Raw genomic sequence first — 20,911 nt, 5'->3', positions numbered from 1 at the left:
CAAGCACAGAGTTCTTACTGTGAGCGAGTCTCTGGCCTGAGCCGTGCGGCTGCCCTTGCCCCTCTGTCCTGTCTTCCTCTGAGGTCTTCTGCGATCGTCCTGGGCGGTAATGGAGAGCGGCCTCCCCCCGAGGGCCTGGGCCGTGGGAGAGGCGGCCCGAGCCCCGGGCTTCTCGCAAGGCCCTTGGCCGTTGCTTCTGGTCACCCAGCCGAGCGGGTCTCCCTCTGGGTGGATGAACAGAGCCTTGGCGGTTGGCTAACCTGGCCCTGATTTCAGTGATCGGGATGCTGAGACCAGAGGGGCCAGGTGACCTCCTTGAGGTCACTGCTTTGGGGGGAACCAGACTGGACTCAGTCTCCCCAAGTCTCCCTGTGCCAGACTGTCTGGGGGGGGCATTCGCGCAGCTTCCCTCTTAGGGTGTTTTCCTCCTATCCCGCACTCGGCCTGGCTCTGGAGGGAGGGGGGAGTGGGACAGGAGGGCGCAGCTGCGAGAAGAGGGGAGCTGAACACGGGGGTCAGTTCACGGTGAAGGAGGCGGTAGAGGTGTGCGTTGGAACTAGACTGAAAAAGGAAGTGCTGTTTCTCGCGAGGGTATGAGGTTTCAGGAGGATGGAACCTCTGCTCCGAGCTGAGGCCCAGGGCAGTGTCCAGCTCGCCGCGGGTCTGCACCCTGGGCCTGCCTCTCAGGGCTTCTCCTCTGCAACGAGGGGACTGTAAGTTCCGGCTCTGAAAGTTGTCACAAGGGCAGGGTGAGACTCCGTCTTCTCGTGAATTTGGGCCGTTCCATCCTCTGTGAGACTCTCTTCCTTGGTTCTGGGACCGTATTTTGCATCCTCTGCGGATCCGGGTTCTGGGCCTTCCTCAGTCCGTATCTGTTTAAAGGAATGAGTGCTTCGGCTGTAGGATCTTAGAGCAGTTCCCTGATTGGAAACTTTACAGTGACCCTGGGGGTGAATCCCCTGTGATTAATAACTTCCTCTATTTGTCATCCTCTTTCACTCATCTGTTTACTCTTGAGCACCTGCTGTTCTCCAGACACACGGGTAGCCATTCACGAAATGGTAGAGGATAAAAACATAAATTTATGTGGTTTCTCACCTTGAGAATCTCATAGTCAGAGAAGTTATGCCTTTACGTTGACATCACAATACAATGTGGAGAGTCCTACAGCGGGTGCCTGGACAGAACTAATTGGCCAGCCTAGTCAAGGGAGTTTCCAGGGGGCACTATCGACTTGGGTTTCAGTGGGTAAATAGGAGTTTGTCAGTTGGAGGAACAGGAGTGCAGGCATCACGCTTTGAAAGTAATGTGTTCTCTGCGTCGCTGAAAGGTGCGGTGTGTTCAGGGTACACCTGGCGCTCGTTGGCTCACGGCCCTCCGCTGGGGCAGGTGTGCCCGAGGGGACCTTCCCGTGAGCGGCAGAGGGGGCGCCGCCCTGGGGCACCCTGAGGGGGGCCCCGAGGACCACTCTGACTGTTGCTCCCGTTGTTCACACCCTCGCCTGACCGGGTCGCCCCACCGTGGATGGATTTGCTCTTGTCCTTTCCCTGCGTCGCAGATGTACTTGAAGGCAGAGCAGGAGGCCCGCCTTCTGGGCCCTTCCCCCGCCCCCCGCTTGTGGGTAAACTTGTCTGGCGTCGCGCTCGCTTCACGTTCTGGTCTCTTTATGGAGCCTGTGCCTCTCTCCCTCCTCTTCCCCATTCGTTGGCCACAAACGCAGGCTGCCTGTCCATTTCGGGCGTGCACGTAGCGGGTGTTAGGACGTTTGAGAGAGGGACCCAGGGGCGCTACCCGAACGATGTTGCTCACAGAGCCCTGTGGGCCTGGCCGTGACGGGGAGCTCGCCACGAGGTGTCTGCCTGAAGGGCCCGCACCCGGCGTCCCCTCTGCCGCTCACGGGAAGGTCCCCTCGGGCACACGGCCCCTCCTCGTTGCCAGAAGGGACAGGATGACGGTGACCATCCTCCTGATGGAGAAGCTGCGCCTGCATTTATTCCCTCTCACTGACTCAAGCCAGGGGCACGTTGTTCTGGCTTCCAGATGATGCAGCAGCATCTCAGAAAGGCCAAACCCTCAGAGCCCGCGCAGGTCTGCACTGCTTCTCTGGGACGCAGGAGTCAGCAGATGCCACGGCCCCGAGGGCTGCATTGCTCGTCTTGAGGCTCTGACTCCTTTCTCCTTTGTGTTTCCTCCCCAGGCTGCTTACTCGAGGATGGCCTGTGCACACCCTCTGAGACCTGCGTGAACGGTAAGTGCTGGTGCCACCGGACACATGGCTGAGGGTGTGGGTTTGCCTCTGTCCCACCAGCCCACTGTGACTCCAAGCGTGGCTTTTCGCTGTGTGGAGCGAAGGTTCTGGGTGAGGCTGAGTTTGTTTGATTCTTCCGAAGAGCGTCGTGGAGCTGAAACTTCTCTGGACACTACTAAAAGGAGAGGAAATGGGAAATTAATGGAAGTAGAACAGGTTCTTTCTGTGAACGTGTGTTTGTGTGTCCGTATCTTTATCTGTACCTGTACCCCAGTATTTTAAGCTGATTCGTGGGAAGCTGTTTGTTTGTATTTAAAAGTTACAGGTGACTGCCCAGACGAGTGTCCGTGAAAGTAGTTAAGGCTCATGAACCCAGAATTCCGGAGTAGGGCTGCTTGATCTGGGGGCTCTCAAGTTCTTCCCATCTCTCCTCTTCCGCAGCTTTATCTTTTCGGCCCCCTCTTTTCCTCTCTTATTAGGTGGAGGAGAAGACGTCTGGTGCTTTGTGTTTTCAGGTAGGGCTCGTAGCCCACAAATGGGGGACCTAAAATGTCAGAGCAGGGTGTCCTCCCAGGCCTGGGCTCTGGAGCCTTTGCTCAGAGGGGCTGCCCCTTAGAAGAAGACCCAGCATCTTGTTAGATTGGCAGCAGATCCGGGCACTGCACACGTCGATCGTGGCCCAGCATGAGGCAGGCTTTCTTATCCCTCACTGCCCGTCCCCGTCGTTAGATTATGGGTGTGTCTGGGGTGGATTTTTCCCTGCCTGGCTGGACACAGGCGCTCTGGCTCCACCCGGCTCTCTGCGCCACGCGGGGCTTGTGGGTGGACCCAACTTGGGAGGCCGTGCGGCCCTGGGACCCTTCTGTCCAGTGCAGCGAGGCCCTCGGGGTGAAGGGGCCTTTGCCTGACCTTCGCTGAGCCCACTGGTCTTTGCCAGGCCCACGGGGGACACCGTTGAGGGGCTGAAGGTCAAATACCAGGTGCGCCAGGCATTCCAGGGTGAGAAAGTCCTGGGTCGGAGAGTGCGGATTTCAGGGCTGGGAACAACTTTGTGCCTGTGTCCCGGCAGCTCGCGTGCCCTGGGGACGAACTGCTGACGGGCTGGATGGTTCGGTTTCGTGTCTTTGCTTGGGTGGGGGGGTGCTGTTCAGTCATGACAAGCAGTGGCCTGGGCTGGGGTGTGGCCTCTGTGACCAGAGCTGTCCGGTTTGCGACGCTGCAGGGCTGTCCGGCCTGAGCGCCTCGGGGTGCAGCCTCGCGGCCGGGCCTCTCTCTGGGTCCCACCGTGGCTTCTTGCGACGGTGCCTCCTGAAGCTTTTATTTGGAGGCAGCTTTAAAAATAATTTTATTAAAAAAATATGTCCTCTGCCCTGGCTTGGTGAAGTTTGATTATAAAGGAAACAGGTGTGCCTGTTTAATTTAATTGGAGGCCAGGGTGGCCCCAGCAGGATGAAAGCTGTAGCTCTGTTCCCCCCCTTTGTCCTTGACACAAAGCAGGCCTGGAGGCCACAGCTGTCCTCGCAGGCTTTCCTTCCCTGACCCCAGCTGGCCGCCCTGGCGTGGGATTACATTAACATTATATAACGTAATAGCTTTGAGTTCTTTGGAAAAGGAAAGCGATTTAAATGGAAGTATAAACACACAGGCCTTGATTTATGGAGACAGGCAATGTTTGATATGTTCTCTAGTACAGTTGAGAGCCAGCTGTGAAGTGGCAGCGTGGGGTGATCGGCAGTAACACAAAGCGGTGCCGTCCTGGATCTGTGCTCCCCACGAGCGACTGCACGAGTCACCCTGGCAGCAGGTGGGTGTGGCCAGAGAGTGTGGCCCGGCAGCCAGGACACCACAGGGGGCCAGTGTGGAGTCCAGAATGTTCTGCGGTCAGACTTGGTTCTTCTCTCTCTCTCTCTCTCCCTCCCTCCCTCCCTCTCTCCCTCTTCCCCCCTCCCCCTCTCCCCCTCTCTCCCTCTCTCCCTCTCTTCTCCCCTCCCTTTTCTTGGGATACAGGTAGAAATATATGATCCTACTAACCTTATATATATTTTCAAAAAGCCCAACAGGCGTTGTTAAGCACAATTAAAATGCTTGCATGGAATAAGATACTTTATAAAGAAAAGTCAAAAGAAATAGACTCACCGCCTCACACCTGTTATGGTGGCTACTGTAAAGAAACAAAACCCAGAAAATTACACGCGTTGTCAAGCATGTGGGGAAATTGGGCCCCTTGTGCACTGTTGCTGCGAATGTAAAATGGTGCAGCTGCTGTGGAAAATACTGTGGTGGTTCCTCAGACAATTAAAAACAAAGTTACAGTGTGATCCAGCAATTCCACTTCTGGGTATATACTCGAAAGAAAGGGAAACAGGGACTCAGAACAGATATTTGTACCTCCAAGTTTACAGCAACGTTACTCACAGTAGCCAGGAAGCAGCCCAGCTGTCCACTGATGTGAATGGGTAGACAAAAGGCAGCTCATCCACACACGGGAACGTTATCCAGCCTGAAAAAGCAGGGACGTTCTGACACGTGTCACAACGTGGGTGAACCTGGAGAGCACGATGCTGAGTGAAATAAACCAGCCACAAAAGGATGAATACTTAATGATTCCACTCATCTGAGGTCCTGAGAGGAGCAGATTAGTAGAGACAGGAAGTGGAATGGGTGGGGGGCACCAGGGGCTGGGAGGGGGGGTGGGGAGTCGTGTTCAGTGGGGGCGGAGCTTCAGTTCGGGAGGATGAGAAAGTTCTCAAGGTGGATGGTGGTGATGCTGCATAGCCGTGTGGATGTACTTAATGCCACTGAGCTGTACACTTAACAGTGGTTACGACGGCACAGACTGTGTATAGTTTGCCACAGTTACACAAAAGATACACAGATTGGGAAAACCGTTAGCAACGTGGCAGACCAAGGGTTTGGATTCTTAACTACAAAGAACTCTTACGCATTATAAGAAAAAGGCAAAGAGTTCCATAGGAAGGTGGGTGAAGATGTGAATACAGTAATTTACAGAAGAGGAAATTGTGAAAATATGTTAACCTTCAATAGTAATTAAGGAAATATAATTATAACCCACACCCATCAGATTGCCAACACTTAAAAGATGAATAACATCCAGTGCGGGTGAGAACACAGGGAAATGGGCACTGACGTGCTTAGATGGTCAGTATGTTTGGTGACGTTCTTTCAGAATGTAATCTGGCAATATTTACCGAATGAAAAATACACTGATAATTTGATTTATTTTTGAGATTCACACATATAAAAGCAAAGGCATCCAACAGTATTTATAGTGGCAAAAACGCATGACAGCCGTAAATCCAGTGATGTGGGAATGGTTTATGGTAATGGTTTCATAAATTATGGTGGATCTGTGGTATGGAATATTACAAAGATACTTAAAATGTGTAAAATGTCTATTTTCTGACCAGGAAAATGTCCATTATATAGTAAGTAGAAAAAGTAAGTTGCAGAGCAGTGGTTATAATATGATGTAATTTTCTGGGAAAGCCCATCTATGTATCTGCATTTCCCCCTCCCTGTATGACCAGGAAGAAGGGTGTGAAGAGGACCACTGGTATCTTTTTGGGGAACTAGGGACAGTTTGGGGCGGGTGTGGATGGGGGGGTCCCAGGAAGAAGGGTGTGAAGAGGACCACTGGTATCTTTTTGGGGAACTAGGGACAGTTTGGGGCGGGTGTGGATGAGGGGATCCCAGGAAGAAGGGTGTGAAGAGGACCACTGGTATCTTTTTGGGGAACTAGGGACAGTTTGGGGCGGGTGTGGATGGGGGGGTCCCAGGAAGAAGGGTGTGAAGAGGACCACTGGTATCTTTCTGGGGAACTAGGGACAGTTTGGAGCGGGTGTGGATGGGAGGATCCCAGGAAGAAGGGTGTGAAGAGGACCACTGGTATCTTTCTGGGGAACTAGGGACAGTTTGGAGCGGGTATGGACGGGAGGATCATTAACTTACGTTTAAGTGCCTTTGCGTTGCTTCATTCACTAAAGCAATCATGTGTTACTTTTGTAATAAAACTAATCTTATAAAGACATTTCAGAGTCTGATTTAGAAAGGCAGATCTTGGACTTCCCTGGTGACACAGTGGTTAAGAATCCACCTGCCAATGCAGGGGACACGGGTTCGAGCCCTGGTCTGGGAAGATTCCACACGCCGCAGAGCACCTAAGCCCGTGCGCCACAACTTCTGTGCCTGTGCTCTAGAGCCCGTGCTCAGCAACAAGAGAAGCCACTGCAATGAGAAGCCGGCACACAGCAACGAAGAGTAGCCCCCGCTCACCGCAGCTAGAGAAAGCCCACGTGCAGCAACAAAGACCCCAACGCAGCCAAAAATAAATAAATAAGTTTGTAAAAAAAGAAAAGAAAGGCAGGTCTGGTTAAGGCCTGCTGCCTTGGGTGCTGACCTGTGCAGGCCAGGACTCTAGCCAAGCCCCCAGCTCCCATGCAGAGGGCAGCCCTGGGGGAGGCCTAAGACCCCATTCTGGCCTCAGATGGAAGCTTCTTGGTGGAAATGTCTTGGGTGTCTGAGGTGGGTGGGCAGGAGGACAGATGGTACCTGATGGTCTTCAGGTGGGGTTAACACTGGGTGGGCAACTGGACGAGAACCTGGGCACAAAACAGCCCCTAAGTCCAGCGATGAACACTAGTGGGGCCAGGGGTGGAGAAGCAAATGCTGGGGCTGGGGAGGGACCTCTAGGACGGCCGCCTCGCTCCCCTAAACAGCGTCCATCGCCACAGCAAGAGCCTCACTGGGCCCGGCTGGGCTGGCGGGCCTCCGGATCTGGACGAGGCCTGGGGTCAGGTCCACCCACTGCCTCTTTCTCGAGTTGGCCCTTCTGGGGTCTCAGAAATGCAGCTGCCGGTCCCCAGCAGCACAGGCCCCTGGGCCCCGAGCACGTGAAGGAACCATCCTCCCTCCTCCCTCCCTTTTTTCTTCTTTTCCTTCTGAAGCTTTCTTGGGGTCTGAAAGAAGCAGACCAAATCAGTACTTTTGTTGGAAGCTCTCAGAACACTTTTCTTTTTTTTTCATTTTTGTGTTTAGCGACCACAAGCTGGGTTTGTCAGCTGCTGGTTGTGATCTACTGGCGTACCCAGCATGCCCTGGCAAATTTGATAAACGGAGCTATTCTGTTTTATTGCACTGGAAAATATAGAATAATAAGATGCTTTAATTTGACAACTTGGAGACTATGAAAAAGTACAGTCAGTTTGAAAAAGAGATTAGGTAACAGCAATAAAATCAACACGGTATGAATCATGGGCCACCCGGAGAGCCTGAAAAGGCCCATGTGATCTAGACGTTCTGAGGCTGCTGGCTCTGTGCGGAGGGGCTGCCCCGAGGGCGGGCTCGGCATTCCGGCTCTTAAGGCCGATTTCCGGCGCTTAATGGGATTTCCGTGGAATGGCTTTACAAACTCCACTTTGTGAGAACCATTTTCACCCCCTTCCAGGAAGATGATGCTCCTGTGTGGCTTCTGCTGTTTGGGTAATAAAAGCAGCACTGAGGACCGATCAGGTTACTGGTTCTTCACTTGACGGTGATATCCTGATTGGGCTTCTAGACTCCAGGGAGGTAGAGGCTGATAATAGTTTTGTCTGGATAAGTCAGGTTCATGGCGCTTTGAATCTTGGATAAAGATGTTGAGGATCGTTTTATCAGCAAGATGTGGAGGCCAAGTCTGCGGGTTTTGATCTTCACCAGTGGACCATTCTCTTGCTTCTCTTGGGCTATTCCAATTCCTGAAGCATGCTCTTGGGAGTTCAGCCGCGGTGTTTGCAGGTCGGCCTCTGCTCAAGGCCCTGGGGGTGTGTCTGAGGAGGTCCCTGTGCTGGGCAATGAGGACCAGTGGCCAGTCAGCCCTCGTCTTGCCCGCTTTCCCACAGAAGCCCTCGCTGAGCTTGCTGTGGTGGAGACTACAGATGAGACCCATCACACGGCTCCAAAGGATCAGGAAGAAATTCAGGATTTGAGTACTCTGAAGTCGGTCAGTTTGGGGGCAGCCCTAGTGCTTTCTGTGATCCACGTTGCTCTGGGCCCACTGAGCAGGATTTTCCTTGAAAACTTCCTGAATCCTGGGAGAGAAGTTGTGCCCATCTGTCTGTAGTTGGCCCACATGGAGGGGCCGCCATTTGTAACCTGGGGGAGTCTTCAAGTATCCTGGGAGTCCATTTGTCTGCATCAGAGAAGCGATTCCTTTAAGGAAGCACAGTTCTCCTGCTGTGTCCTCGGCCATTCAGTCTTACATCCTCACTTCGCTGTGTCCTCAGTTCTTGATGATGTCCTGCCCTTTCCGTGGAGGAGGGGCTTGGGGAAGATGGAGTGTCCCGGCCGCAGGAGAGCTTCGTGTGTGGAGGAGCCCCCTCCTGGGGAGCGAACCCTGAGTGGTGCCACGGCCACTGCCCCATGAGCAGCTGCTTTTGCCACGACCACCCGGGTGCAGAGGGGAGTCTCAGTCCCTGCAGCAGAGCCACAGACTCTGCACGCACACCGAGCTGGCCCGGCTCACTGAGCTATGGGGATGTTGTCATCGCAGCACGGCTCAGCCTTGGCCAGCTGACCAGGGAGTGAACAGGTGGAGTGTTTTCCTGCCCTTGAGGTTTCCCCACCTTCCCCGGGCAGAAACGTGAACTTGCCCCCTGGGTGTGCGCGCGTCCCCACGCCTCTCCCGGGTGCTCACCCCGCGCTCCGGTGCCTCTGCTTTCTCCTTCCTGATTTCTTTAGTCATTTCCTCCCACTTCTCTTCTTTTAATAGAGACGGGCTCATATTAAAAAGTTTCAAAAGCTGAAAATATGAGGAAAGTAGAAGTCACTGCCCAGGGGAAGCCTCTGTGTGAATAGTTTAATGGAAGTGCTCCAGCCGTGTTTCCTGTGCAGATTTCTGCATAGTCGCCAGCATATTAAACCTACAGGTTTGTATCCTGAGCAGTCAATAGTCTAAACCTGCATTTTCTGATGCTACGAATAACTGTTTGCAGACCTTCTCTTTAATATCTGCCTAATATTCAAATCATGTGGGTGTAACATACCTTTAAAGAGCATTTCCATGGTTTTTAATATTTAGGATACATCCACTGTTGTTTAAATTAATGTAAGTGTCATAGCAAAGAAGGGCTTTGTGCCTAAGGTTTTCAGCAGTAGTTTGCATTGGCTTCCTAGAATATATCCTCACACCCAGAGTACTGGGTCGTGGTCTGCGGGGCTTTGGCGGCTCGTGGCGTGTGCTGGCAACCCGGCTTCTATCACGCGGTCCTGATTTGTGCTCCCATGGCAGGCGTGAAAGCAGACATCTCACTTCTCAGCCGAAGCACGATCTTTTAAAACATCTTTGCAAATTTGATTTCCTTTTTTCTTTATGTATGGAGTAGTTGATAATTAGACCTTCAGCATTTATTTTGAGGACATAACATCTGTTTTTTGACTGTCTCCCATTTCGAGTTATTGGCCATGGAATCAAATCTACTTTTAAAAAATTTGGGAACCTGCTTTCCTAACATTTAGTATACCTATGGGATTACACCTAAACTCTCTTTTCTGTTCCAGGATGACTTAATCTTTCTCTCGAGTCACTTCTGGAACACTTACATTTGTTCTCTAATGGCCAGAATTATTTCAGTTTGCTCTTTAAAGTTGTCCTTTTCGTCTGTCGCCCTAGATCTAAGGGGCCCCTCATGCACCGCGACCCGCAGTCCTGCCAGCTCCCCCTCTGCAGTATCTTCTGATTCTCTGCGTTTCCTGCTCACAAGGACCCGTGCTGCCGCTTTGCTGCACTTCCCTCCTGACCGGTGGACCTGCCCCCAAGTCCCCTCCCCCTCCGTGCGTCCCACCCACTTCGACTGCGGTCCTCAGTGCCTCTCTTCCCACAGAGTCGCGTCTAGACCCCTACGGCCAGTGCGAGCTTTTGAGGTCATTTGCCACGTGGCTGCCGCCGCCGGGTTACCTTTAAGGTGACCTCCCTTCACCGGGTTGCCTTCCGAGCTGTTCTGGCGCTCCTTCCTTTCCCGGGCCTCTTCCCTCGTCCAGCCCCGGCCCCTCCTCCTGCAGTTCCTGCACCCGCTGATCTTTCCCTCCTGCTGTTCACCAGAACACCTACCTTGTCCTGCCACGGGTCTCAGTGCCTGGAGTTGTTTTCAAGGGTTTGTGTTTTAACTTCCCTTCTCGGTTGAAGTTTGTCGAGGAGTCTCGAAGTACTGCCTTTCCTCTGCTAGGGGTCTGCTATCACGCGCATGCAGAAGGTATTTACTGATTTCTGGACAGTTTGCATCCAGACACGGAGGCCTGTTGGAGATGAACGGTGGCGGCCCATTGAGTGAGGGGTCCTTTCCTGATCCAAGCAGTTGCTGGGAGCACAGCACTTCCTCTTCAAGGACATGCCCTGGACCCACGGGGGGCGCTGGTCAGATGGCACCTGTCGTGGGGTTAGCGCACAGAGCACCACTGCCCACCCACCCTCCTCCTTGCCTCTCTCATGGGTTCCTGCCCAGCAGTGCCCACCTGCCGTGGCCCCTGTTGGCCTGGCCTTCTTGCTTTCTGCCCGCAGGTGCGACCTCCATCCTGGCCACAGACAGGCACGGCACATGGGCTACGTTGCTGTGCCGAGTCGGGCCCTCACTCGGATTCTCTGCTGGTTGGGGTGACGCACAGGACTTGCGCTCGTCCCGGAAAAGGCATTTCTGGAACCCGCTTGAGGGCCTGCCTGCCTCCCGGGACCAGACCCTAACACGGGTGTGAGCATGGGTCCTGCCGGCTGCGGATGGGGAAGCAGAGGAGGAGGGGCTTGGAGAAGCTGGCCAAGTGCGGCTGGATGCGGCGGTTGGCAGGGGAGACGGGGGGGCCCTCCTCTCCCCCATCCCGCGCTGCAGGGTCCACCTCTGCCCTCAACAGCCCTCCCGTACCCCCTGCTCCAGCGTTGGATTCCGTTTTACACGTCTGTTGAGCTCTAAGGAGAGAAAGTAGGGTTCCCCATCCAAGCTCAGTTTGTCCCGCTGGAGGGTTTTCATGTGACACGTGACGCCAAGGCGAGTCCTCTGCAAGCAGCATCTGAATGCAGCTGCATCCGCACCTGCTGCGTGGACCAGGCTGCTGCCCGCCTGTGATCGGAGGGGCAGCACCAGGTGGGGCTAACCCGCCCTCCTTCTCATACAGCCTCGAGGGTTCTGGGTGGAGAGCGTAGGGCCGTTCTGGCCGTCCACAGGCGTCCCTGGTGATGGGGAAGAAATGAGGGGACGCCCACATCCGGGTCGGTGCGTTTGAGAACCAGAGCTGTGGAACGAGGGGCTGTGCGCCTGTAAAAGTCTGTCCAGAGCCCTTGAAACTTACAGAAGGGGCGCGTTACTGAGGGCAAAGATGTTTGTCTGTTTTAGTTTTGCTTTAATGGAGAGTTTGGCACCGTCTCCTGAGTCAACAACATGCTTACTTATGTGTGTTGGTTTAAAGCTGAATAGCTGTTCGGAGGGTAGGAAATGGGAACCAAATATGTATTACCCATAAAATGTAAATGGCGATGGTTTCCAGAACTTTCTAGTGTACCAGTTTTTGCAGAGACATACTGTCAGGTAGTAAAGCACTCCCAGAGTCCTTAAGAAGGATTACCATGCTGTGAAGCTTATTTAAAACAAAGCTTATGAGAAATAAAATTGTGTCTTTTGTCATTTTCTAGCGGACATACCCCATTTAATTGAATGTTAGTGACAACGCCAAAAATCTCCTCTTCCAGGAAGTCTTCCTGGTTGATTTAGAACCCCCTCCTTCTCTGCCCTGAGCAAGGTGCATGTGTGCACCTCCCTCACCACAAGCTCCAAGGTTGGGGCCCAGCATGTCACCTGACTCACGGGCGTCGTCTGTGGCAGTTGGCAGAAGGAAGGAGATTGTTGGAGATCAAGGAGGAAATGGCAAAGTCTAATTCTGCATTGAGTCACAGCGTGTAAATTCTCACTGCTTATCTTCACATCTGTTGAGTGGATTTTTAAAAATAAAGACTTTATTTTTCCTAATTATAACTTACAAAATCTGGAAATAAAGAAAAGAATAAAGGACACATAAAAATTCCCCTGAAGATAACACCACAGCTCCATTCTGTTTCTTCCACGTAAGCAATTCTCTTATCTCTTTCTCAAGTTTTCACACCGCGTGTGGTGTGTGCACACAGGACAGTGGGCAGCGGTCAGCACTCGGCTCCCTTGAGAAGCAGAGCATCATTGTTACTCCTGAGCCCACTTCTGCGTTATTGTGATGATAGAAGATGGCAGCAAAGTCTCACTGTATAAGAAAGGAAAACGTTAGTTCCTGGAGTATTTACCTGCTTTTCTCTTTTTGGCTTATCGTGTATTGATTCAAAGTGGATTATACTGGTAATACTTGGATACATTCTCATTAAAAATGAGCAGTTTGGAAATACGTAGAATAAAAAGTGAAGTGTTTTCTCCACACCCCCGCGTCCACCGCATCTCAGCCCACCAAGAGGCAACGGCTTTTACCAGTTGCCGTGCGCCCTGCCAGCCTGTTTCCTGTGTATGCTGACGTGGAACGTGCCCGGCGTTTCCTCAGGAAGACGGTCTAGCAGGGAGCATGTCTGAACGGTCTCACCACCTTTGTTCTGTGCTGTGATGGAAGCATCTGTGTCATCCGAGGCTGCTCTGTGGGCAGGACCACGGCCCCAGCTGCAGCCCCGGAGCCCAGAGGTGTGGGGCTGCATCCCTCGGCGTGGCCGGGAGGCTTGTTCCGTTCCCAAACCCCAATTAATCAAAACTCAGAGGGAATGGGCATTAATTACTGAGTTAAATGGTGTGAAGCGGAGTTTAATTTGGCATGTTAACAGGAAAAGAAATGCAATTTTGAGCCTCACGTGAATGACTGGAGATGAGTTAAAATTGATTCTGCTCCATTTGCGTGCCCGCCGCACGCACACGCGTGCTCAGAGCGCGGGCACGACCGTAGGCGCCCAGGGCTCCAAAGAGCCCTTTGCGCCTGTCCCCCAGGCTGGGCTGCTGCAGGGGAGGCGGGAGGGGCAGGACCCGGCTCCTCGCTCCTCCTCTTACCTCCTTGCCGCTCGGGAAGCAGGAAGCTGCACCCGGAAGTGACCCGCTTTCCTTCCTCTCAGCTCCGGGGCTGTCTGCAGGTCGCCAAGCAGCCCCTCCCGCTTAGCGGCTCTCGGCCCTGAATTTCCAGGGAGATACGGGCCGCTTCTTCCGGCACCTGGGCTGGCAGTTATGGGGGGATTAAAAGACATTCATACGTCGGAAGCTGAGGACTCTGCTTCTTTGCGTCTTCATGGGGCACCGCGTCAGCATCGTCGATGGCGACCCTAATGTGTCGTATCTGGTGTGGTTTTGTAACTACAGTAACCAATACTGGGAAACGACGGGGGTGTTTTATTCTGAATAAACAGCGAGAGGGTACACGTGAAAGTGTAGTTTCAGGCCTAGCTGTCTGTGGTCTTCCCTTGAGCCAGGGCGTTAAGGAAGCAAAGTCCTGGGGGTTCGTCCCTGCACAGCGTGGCTCTGAGCGTGCCTATCCCCGCACCTCTTCCCCAGCAGACTGCCCGACGAGCCTCGCTTAGCCCGTCCCGGGGCGCCCACCTCCAGACTCGGTTAGGCTCAACTGAGTGCACCCCACCCCTTGGAATTTCAGGGTAACGGCCCAAGGCCCCGTGCCCTGTCCCCTGGTCCCAGGGCACAGAGGTGACCTGCTGCAGTTCCCAGTTGCCCGGTCATCGTGCGTCCACAGGGAACAGTTAAACTGTCTCACTGGGGGCCTTCGCCTCGCCAGGCCTCATCCTCCAGCCAAGCAGCCCGTCCTTCCGCCACAGCCCCGCTGCCGCCTTGCCCACCCGTCCTCAGGTGTCGCCCTGCCGGGGGTCTTCACCTCCACCTGGTGGGCCCTCCCCCGCCCCAAGGAGGAATTAACAAGAATGAGAGGCGGTGTCTCCATCTCACGGGTGGGCCACCGGCTTTGAGGACAGTGCCCCAGCTGGGGATGTGCGTGTGTATGAAGACGCTCTTGAAATACTATTTTTCCCTTTTGTCCCTGTTTCTAGATTGATTTACCAATTACTCGAATTAACCCTTCAAAATCTGTAACTGCGAAGACAGTCGAGGATAATGAGTTATCTAGTAGATGAAGCCTATTTTCGGGTTTTCTGTTATATCCAAACCAGAGCTGTTGAGAGCTTTCTCTGGGGGAAAGTTAACTCGAAGGGCCAGTTATGGACAGTGTCTCCTACAGGGTCCAGGGTCCATGGATCCGCCGGTGATCTCGGTGTGTAATAGCTTCTTGATGAATGAGCAGATTCCGTGTGTGGAGTCCGGAGGCCCTGTGCCTCTTCTCCTGGGATGAACGGCCAGCTGCCAGTGGGCAGCACTGCCTGGCTGTGCAGGTGGGCGGGGGCTGCGGGGATGAGAACCTGCCTCCACACCCTGGTAGCCGCGCTCACCAGGGCTTTCTTTCTGGCCTGAGCCTCTGCTGATTTGTTTATGCTGCGGTTTGGGTTGGGGTCTTGTAAGCACTAGCTCTTGTGTCTGCCTAAGAACGTCAGCAATGTGAAGAGGAGCGCTATTGTACAGGAGCATCTGGGGCCTGGGTGGAGTGAGTTCAGCCAAGTAGACTGTATCAGAGCCAAGAAGTGTCACTATTTGAGGTTTATGTTGGCCTGGTATTTGCTCTGCAGTTTTCTTCTTTTCCTTTCAAGTGCCTAAAACATTTGGTTTTTAAGATATTTATGGCAACCTGTTTTTTTCTACATTAATATTTAAAACAACATTTTTTTTTTCAGTTTATCATTATCAACTGTTAGACAGTTGGATGGTCTGAGCTGTCTTTGGAAGCCAAGATTGGAGTTTTAATTAGCTCATTTCAAACCACCCTAGATTTCCTGAGCCTACGACCGTGCCCTTCTCTGGAGCCCTGCGTCTGGGGATGCATTTTTGCACTTTAGGAAGCATCCCCTGCTCGGAGCCGGGAACCCTTTCCTCTCCCCCGCCCCGTCCAGTTGCCACGGCGATTATAAACGTGTCGCCAACGGGGGCAGGGCTGCAGCAGTGTGGTCCAGTCTGCAGGGTGTGGCCTTCTCCCAGCGGCAGCAGCCCCTGCTGGGGCGCAGACCCCGTGGTTGCATTCACCCTGTCTACTCTGGGGCGGGATCGGCCCGCCTCCACGGAGCTGTCCCAGGAGTGGGCTCGCGCCTCCCGGCCCTGGGGACGCCCACCCTGTGAAACAGCTTTTTACAGACACAGTTTCTTCAGAGGATGGACGTGGGTTTGTGGCAGGAAGGGTTTTAAAGTTTTAACGTATTTCGTGGCTGCCCCTTCTCTGTTAGTAGGACTCTGAGTCTAGAATTGCTGCGATCTTGAGAGAAATGTGCTACATCCTCGTTCAGTTTTGGTTCATTTTGCTGGAGGCGTTGGAAGAGATTGGGAGCTGGCGTTGGGGGTCACGAGCTGTTGATGTTTTCAGCCGCGACCAGAGGCTAGATGAGGGGCGTGTGCCAGTGGTCACGCCACTGTGAAAAGCACAGGACTATTTTTAAAGCAAAATTTTATACTAAACTTGAGTTCTAGAGATGATATATTTAAAAAAAAACTTTTGTTTTTCTTTTTTGATCTCTAGGTAACCATGTGGGAATTTCAGTGTTTCAGCCAGTGGTATGTTGGTAAATGTTCAACAACCAGCTCTGGCCGGGGGTGTGTTGATTTGCAGTCAGTTTCCATGGCCTAAATGTTGCCCCTGGGCTGATTTCCACCCAGCCGGCTCCACCACAGGGGCGTTGGGCAGACACAGCAGCTGGGGCCATCCCGGGGTGAGCCTCTGTTTCAGAGGTGCCGTCTGCCCGTCCTGGGACCCTTGGGCACACAGGTTCCACAGGGGCGGGTCTGTTGAGTGTCAGTTGACGGCTGGGTGATGGCAGAGGTCTCCAACGCAGGGGTGATTTTCACGAGGTCAGGCTTGGCGTGGGGTTGTTTTGAAACATGGCCTGGTCTGTTCCCCGGGCTCAGAGCTTGTGAGGGAGTCCAAGAGGGTTAACGCCCCGCATGTCTCTTCTGTAACTGAAACAGGGTTATGTGATAGCAGTGTGTTTGCATCGGGTTATGTACTTTTCTGAGTGTTTTCACACGTTATCTTCTTGGATTTCTGCAACATTCCTGAGCGATTCTTTTCTCCTGAGATAATTTCGTTCTCATTTAACAGGTGGTAAACTTGGTCACTTAGATGTTAAATTGGGTGAATGCGGCAGAATCTAGACCCAGGGGTGCCCCACTGTTCCTCCAACTGAATCATCATTTGCTTCCCACAGCTGCACAGAAGCACGGGGGGATCACCATCATGGGCCTTCAAGGGGCAAGTTCTCGATTTGCTACTTGTGAACCCTTCATGATGTCGGCAAAAGTGAGGAAATGGTCGTTTATGGTGAGATGGGTGTTGAAGTGAGAATAACCGCGTCGCGAGCACTTTGCAGGAGCCGAGCGGGGGCTGGTGGTACCAGCTGGGCAAGCTGGTGACTGGTGTTGTCTTTTTGCTCTGAAAACAGATTCCGGTGATAGAATGAGCCAGGAGCCTCACGCTCACCCAGACCCTGGAGAAGCCCTGGGCCAGGGAACCCCTCAGCTGGGACGGTCTTGGTTGCCTTCACTTTCATGAGTAAGAGAAAACGATCTGCGGAGGGGCCTCCCCTTGATTCATTTGGCTCGAAATCAGTTTTGTTAACGGGGTTTTAAACTTGTTCTCAGAATTGGAAGAAATCCCAGAGACTGGAAACTGGTGATGCTGCGTGGGTGAGACCCTGTGGAAATCAGGCTGTGGCCGGCCTGTGGGCTTTATTAGGAGGGCGGGGGCGGGAGAGGGAGAGGGAGGCTGGCCCTGTGGCCAAGGACAAGGTTCTTCTTTCATCTCCAAGGAGGAGGTTCACCGGCTCAGTCACCTTCCACCGTGGGGTGGGGGAGGGCTCTTCCTCAGCTCCCTGCTGTGAGGTTTGATGGGAGGACCGTTCGCTTTCCTGTTTTCTTCCTCCATCTTGGAAAAGAAATAACAGCTCTGATTTTTGCTTAGAATAGAACTGATCCTCTGAGAGTGCTTGGAGAGAAAGAGGGGGAAAGCGTGATTGCCTGAAGGGCTCTCAGTGGTGGGATTGGCCTGGACAGACCTCAGGCTCCCCAGACCTCCCACTGCTCTGGGTCTGTAGCAGTCAGGCCAGCTCAAGGTCAAGAGCCCAGTGTTTTGAGCAGCGTAACGTGGTGAAGAGATTGGAAGTAGTACAAGATTAATGGATGCGTTAGAATAGTGATTACCCGGGCTGTGGTCCAGACGTGGACTGGCCTCATCAAGATGACCAGGGTTTTAAGTCCTTGAGGGGCCAATCTGACAGAGTTGGGGCGGGGGTCTGGTCACCAGGCGGGTCCTGGCCCCTCCCTGCAGTGTTGCCCTGTCCTCCAGAAGTCCCTGGCTGCCTGGTGGGCTCACCTGGGGATGGAGCAGACCCTCCCCACCCCCATGCCTTCTCTGCCCACCACCAGCATGCAGCTCACCCCTTCCTTAAATTCTGTGTGATGCACGAAAAGCCACCGAGATGCGCACTCAGGGTTGTGTGTCTCCCTCTCTGTGCGCTACACGCCAAGTAACGTGGGGTCCTGAGCTTCTCTCCACCTGGGCCGTCCGCACCGCCCTTCACCTCGGCCCTCTCTGGCCCACACCTCCCGCCTCAGACGTTTGTTCCTCTGTTGCTGAGTCCTGTTCTGTCGATGAGTGGGCCGTGTTTGGGATGTTTCCAGTGTTTGGCTGTCATAGGAAGGCTGCTGTGAACACCCTGTGTGGGCCTTTGGGGGTGGAGGAGGAGGTAGGGCTTGTCTTGGGATACCTGCCTGGGGAGTTCCCCTGAGTCTGGTTACCTGAGATTCTGGTAAGATGCAGAAACGTAAGAAATAAAAATAAAGAAATAAGAGGCAGATTATCACACATGCCACTAGGAAAACACACAGTTGGGAAAACACACAATAGGATTGCCTATTGGTCGGTCTTAGTTCTTCAGCAAAGTGGAATAAATTTTATGTTCCCAGTTGTTGAAATGAAACACCATGACCTTATTTGATTATAACCTATGTCCAAATGGAATTCTTCCATCTCTACTTTATTACTTTCCAATATGTCAGACCTTGTTATGATGGTAGGAAAAATCCCCGTTCCTTATGTTTTCCTTTGGCTAGACTTTCTCTCTCACTTGCCGAGTGGCCTGAACAAATCCTATATGGCAGCTGACCTGGTAGGATTCTCTTGTTCTTATTTGTTTCAGTGAACAGAAATGCACTCGAGCATGATCAAGACCCTCGTGGGTCGTGGGGCAGGGGCGGGGGCCAGTCGTCAGCCTCACCTGTCTGGAGCCCAAGTCATCAGAGCCCTGTCTTTAGTCTGATTGGCTCTGCCTCTGTGGACTTCAACCACCAAGTCTCGTTTCTCCTTCTGGCCCAGGCAGGTTGGGGGCTGGGGAGTCTTGAGTTGCTTACACCCGTTGTCTCAGCAGGGTGGTGGGCTCTTCTCTGCCACAAACAAAGGTGCAGCAACAGTTTGTATTTCGTTTCTTCACTCTTTAAAAGGAATCACAAACAAAACAACTAGACCCAAACTTCACGCGTTTTGGGTCTGCTCGCTGTGGATTAATGTTTTCATTTTCTTAATCTGAAAGCCTGGTGCCGTTGGTTCATCTGGCACGTGTGTGTGTGCACCGCCGTGGACACAGTGTGGCCATGATATCTGAAGCACGAGCATGTCGGACTGAAAGTCAGAAAACTCAGGGCCAGTCTAGGCTCTACCAACAGACATTTCCTTGACCTTCTACTTAAGTGAATTCTCCGTGGAAGGAGCCAGTTTTCTCACCTGTAAAGTGGGGAGTTTGGCTACATCAGGGGTTACAAACCGTGGCTGCCCATTAGAAACACCTGGAAGCTTTTAAACAACTGATGGCCGGGCGTCGTCTGGCAGAGTCGAATCAGAATTGGGGAGGGGGTGGTCGGCATCAGTGTTCTTTCTTTTTCTTCTTTTCTTCTTTTTTGTAAGCTCCCTGAAGTGATTCTAATGCACGGTCATAGTTGAGAACCTCGGGGCCAGATGATTTCTAAGAAACCTTCCAACCCTAAAAATTCCATGACATCTACACTGAAATGCCAGCTGTGCTTTGTGCAACAGAGCCAGAGGTATGGAGGGGGGTTCAGTCTCCTCATTATCGCTTGTATGGCTTGTTAGAAAGAACATCGTTAGCATAGAATGTATTTCTCTGTGGACATGCAAATCAGTGCAAATGACTGATCTGCCATTTAAGAAATCGCAGATTGCAGCACAAAACTGTCTTAGGTAAGTAGCCCTAGTCCAATTAGTTGACAGTATTCTGTACTTCGTTATTAAGGAGACTTGCCAAAACACAGAAGACTGTAAAAATGCTACAAAATATTATTAATACCTGCACAGTGTTTTACAGTTTATGGGAGACTTCATACTTTATTTCACTTGAGCCACAACATTCCAGTTGTACCCTAGACTGACTACTTGTATGGCTGTTTGGTCAGGTAGAAATAGGGTAGGGTGTCAAGGAAAGCAGGGATGTAGACAGTTGGCAACAACTCAGTACAACCCAACCCAACAAGGCCAGATCTGGGAGGGGGGCTACCAGGTCTTTGGCAGTAGAATTACCTAAGTTTTGGAGGCCAGTGACTTACACATATGCTATGTAAAGTGAGGGGGTGAATTCTGTGTTTGCCCCTTATGTGCGTCCTTTTTGTTGCTGCACAGATGCAGATGCATCATCATGCAACAAAGACCGCCGGGCGAGAGGGCAGGGGATCTGGGTTCGAGATCTGAAAGCAGGTCCCCAGGGGAGCAGCTTAGCACGTGTGACCCTGGGAGCTCTATGCTGTAGACTCAGGAAGTCAGAGACCATGTGCCCAAGTCCGGCAAGCGCCTGGCGTGTGACTGGGTCTTGGCAGGCATCTGCTGGAGGCCATATATTTAGGGCAGCGTCTGGCGTGTGGCATCTGTCACCAGGCTGGATGCTGGTTATGGGTACGGCTTACAGTCTGTCCGCCCCTGGAATGTGAGCTGCACGGGCAGGGTCTTGACTGTCTGGCTAATTGATGTTTCTGGGCATCTACAACAGCGCCCACTGCAGGGCTGGCCGAAGCAGAGGTCAGTGTTTACTTTGTGTTTATGGGACATGGTGCTTTTAACTCTCCCTCAGGTAACTTTATCAAAGCAATGTATATACGTAGTTTCGAACAGTCAATTAACACGAGGTTCCAATAAAAGCAGAACAACCCCCCGCCGCCCCCCCCACCCCGGGCTGCCTGTCTGGGTAGCATTTCCCACAGGAGCATCGCCTGGCCGTCCAGTCTGAGGTCCGACGGTTGCCTGTGTGTATTCACGTTGGGCACTTCCGCCCTCGGTCACCGTGGTCCCCTGGTCCTTCTCTTGTTCCTGTTGTAACAGAGCAGGACCCTATGGGGCCTTCCCAGGACAGACCCCCCATGTCCTCTGCCTGCCTTTTGTCTGTAGGAAAACTTTAAAGAATAAATTTAATCAGAGAAGTCAGAAAATGCAGAAGCAAAGGAAAACAGTGAAACAAGCAAAATAGTAATAGTTTAGTCGTTGAAGTCAAAGCCCTTCAGCTCCTCCTCAGGG

General features: G+C 52.7%; 1 protein-coding gene across 4 annotated transcripts in view; it reads left to right on the top strand.

Annotated features, from left to right (window-relative positions):
• PTPRN2 (protein tyrosine phosphatase receptor type N2) overlaps positions 1-20,911 on the top strand; it is a 697,620-nt gene that overhangs the window by 68,006 nt on the left and 608,703 nt on the right. For all 4 annotated transcript variants that reach the window (XM_079932273.1, XM_079932275.1, XM_079932274.1 and 1 more), the window contains exon 2: positions 2,198-2,248. In XM_079932273.1, coding sequence (XP_079788399.1) covers positions 2,198-2,248 — 51 coding nt within the window. The remainder of the gene's footprint in view (positions 1-2,197; positions 2,249-20,911) is intronic.

The sequence above is a fragment of the Stenella coeruleoalba genome (genome assembly GCF_951394435.1).
Source record: "Stenella coeruleoalba genome assembly, chromosome: 9".
Lineage (NCBI taxonomy): Eukaryota > Metazoa > Chordata > Mammalia > Artiodactyla > Delphinidae > Stenella > Stenella coeruleoalba.
This window is presented reverse-complemented; position numbering and strand designations above follow the sequence as displayed.